The 2,436-nt window shown below is 66.9% G+C and overlaps 1 protein-coding gene across 1 annotated transcript in view; it reads right to left on the bottom strand.

Annotated features, from left to right (window-relative positions):
* The window catches only part of LOC146583948 (integrin alpha-5-like), a gene marked incomplete at both ends in the record, with an annotated part of 7,883 nt that overhangs the window by 4,162 nt on the left and 1,285 nt on the right, over positions 1–2,436 (bottom strand). The window contains 5 exons of the mRNA XM_085325690.1: positions 621–832; positions 925–1,079; positions 1,166–1,221; positions 1,889–1,996; positions 2,081–2,126. Coding sequence (XP_085181816.1) covers positions 621–832; positions 925–1,079; positions 1,166–1,221; positions 1,889–1,996; positions 2,081–2,126 — 577 coding nt within the window. The remainder of the gene's footprint in view (positions 1–620; positions 833–924; positions 1,080–1,165; positions 1,222–1,888; positions 1,997–2,080; positions 2,127–2,436) is intronic.

Below are 2,436 nucleotides of genomic sequence, written 5' to 3'. Positions count from 1 at the left end.
GTGACACCAAGGTGCACCAGTCTGCACTGGGTGGCACCTGGTGGCACTGGGTGACCCCGGGCTGCACCAGGTTGCATTGAGTGACACCAAGGTGCACCAGTCTGCACTGGGTGGCACCTGGTGGCACTGGGTGGCCCCGGGCTGCACCAGGTTGCATTGAGTGACACCAAGGTGCACCAGGCTGCACTGGGTGGCACCTGGTGGCACTGGGTGGCCCCGGGCTGCACCAGGTTGCATTGAGTGACACCAAGGTGCACCAGTCTGCACTGGGTGGCACCTGGTGGCACTGGGNCCTGGTGGCACTGGGTGGCCCCGGGCTGCACCAGGTTGCATTGAGTGACACCAAGGTGCACCAGTCTGCACTGGGTGGCACCTGGTGGCACTGGGCTGCACCGAATTGCATTGGGTGAGGTTGGGCGGCACCACGCTGCACTGGGTGGCACCTGGTTGCATCGGATGGCATTGGCTGACACCGGGGGGCACCACGCAGCGCTGTGTTGCACCAGGTGGCACCCGGTGGCACTGGGTGGCCCCACGTAACACTGCGTTGCACTGGGTGACGCCGTGTTGCATTGAGGTGCATCAGATTTGCACGGGTGGCACCGGCTGGCAACAGACACCACGGTGGCCGAGTCGCATGAGGTGACACCCACGGTGACCAGATTGCCCTAGGTGGCACCACCGGGTGCTGTACCTTCTGCTCGATGCGGGTGCGAGCCYGGTGGTCCAGGATGGGCCGCAGCCCGTGCCGGTCCTCGGGCGCCCGCGGGTCGAGGCCGAAGCTCAGCGCCACGTGGATGGGCGACAGCTTGTCCCGAAACTCCGTCTCGTTCTGGGCAGGGTGACGCCCAAGGGGACACGTCAGCGGCTGCTCCAGCGCCGCCGAGCTCCCTCCCCGAGCGCCCGGCCACGGTGGCACCTCACCCGCAGGTAGACCTTCATGTCGCGGCACTGGGCGCCGGCGCCGTTGGGGACGGCCAGGGGCAGCGTCAGGGTGGGCTGGCGCCCGGCGAGGAAGAGTGCCCGCTTCACGGCGCCCTTGGCCTTCTGCCCGTCCAGGCTCAGCTCCACGGTGAAGCCTGCGGGCAAGGCGGGCTCAGGCAGGGCCCAGGCGTCCGGGCGGCGGGGCCCAGGCGTCCGGGGCGGGGGCCGTGGCCCCACTCACCGATGGAGCTGGGCACGTGCTTCCCCGAGGCGTTGAGGCAGAAGCTCAGGTTGATGCTGGAGAGGGAGATGGTGGGGTGTGATGGGGACGCCGTGGTGTCCCCCCACCCCGAGGTGTCCCTTGGTGTCCCCTGGCCCATGATGCTCATGGCTCCTCCAGGCCCTCTCACTCTGGTGTCCCCAACCCCTCTGACCCCACTCCTTGGTGTCCCCTGGTGTCTCCAACCCTTCTGACACCCACCTCAGTGTCCTCTGAGTGTCCCCAACCCCAGATCGTGGTTGTCCTCAACTCCTCTTGACACCCTCCAGCGTTCCCAGGGTGTCCCCAACCCCTCTGACACCCAGACTGTCCCCTCCTTCTGTCCCCAACAACCTTCCAGATCTCCCCTTGTGTCCCCAACACCTCTGATCCCCTCCTGGTGTCCCCTGCCCCTCAGAAGCCCCCAGACCCGCTCTGGTGTCCTCTGGATGTCCTGAAGCTCTCCATCCCCCACCCATTGTCTCCTGGATGTCCCCAACCCCTTAGACCTCCCCAGTGTCCTCAATGACTCTGACACCTCTTGGTGTCCCCAACTTCTCAGGACAGCTCAGGTTCCCCCAACATCTCCTCAGCGTCCCCAACCCCTCAGCCCCTCCCGCCCCCAGGGTGTCCCCTGGAGCCCCTCTAGTTGCCCAGGGCGGGCAGGGCTGGGGCCGGACACCAGGGCCCCCCAGTGGCACCTACCAGGGCACGAGGAGGCCGGTGTCCTCGAGGGCGCAGCCCCGCTCCTCGGGGTTGAACATGGTGGGGAAGATGCTGAGCGAGGCGCTGGCGTAGACGATGGGGCGGCCCCTGCGGGGACACCGGGGGCGGCACCGTGGGGTGACACTGCGGGTGGCACCGCAGGCGCCATGGTCCTCATCCGGGGGCACCTACCTATACACCACGGCTGTGTCCACGCCGAAGGCACCCACGATGAGGTCTGCAGGGAGAGGGGCACAGCTGGGTGTCACCTGGCCACAGGGCACCCGGGGGGTGGACATGGCCATGGCTGGGTATAACCATGCCAAGGGGCACCCATAGGATGGCCATGGCTTGGTGTGACCATGCCAAGGATGGGGGAGGGGCACAGCTGGGTGTCACCTGGCCACAGGGCACCCACGGGGTAGGCATGGCCATGGCTCGGTGTGACCATGCCAAGGAGCACCCACGGGGTAGGCATGGCCATGGCTCGGTGTGACCATGCCAAGGAGCACCCATGGGGTGGGTAAAGTCATAGTTTGGTGTCACCA

The sequence above is a fragment of the Rhea americana genome, unplaced genomic scaffold, assembly GCF_003343005.1.
Source record: "Rhea americana isolate MKP2758 unplaced genomic scaffold, rheAme1 scaffold_993, whole genome shotgun sequence".
NCBI lineage: Eukaryota > Metazoa > Chordata > Aves > Rheiformes > Rheidae > Rhea > Rhea americana.
The sequence above is the reverse complement of the archived record's forward strand: the minus strand, read 5'-3'. Positions and strand labels throughout refer to the sequence as shown.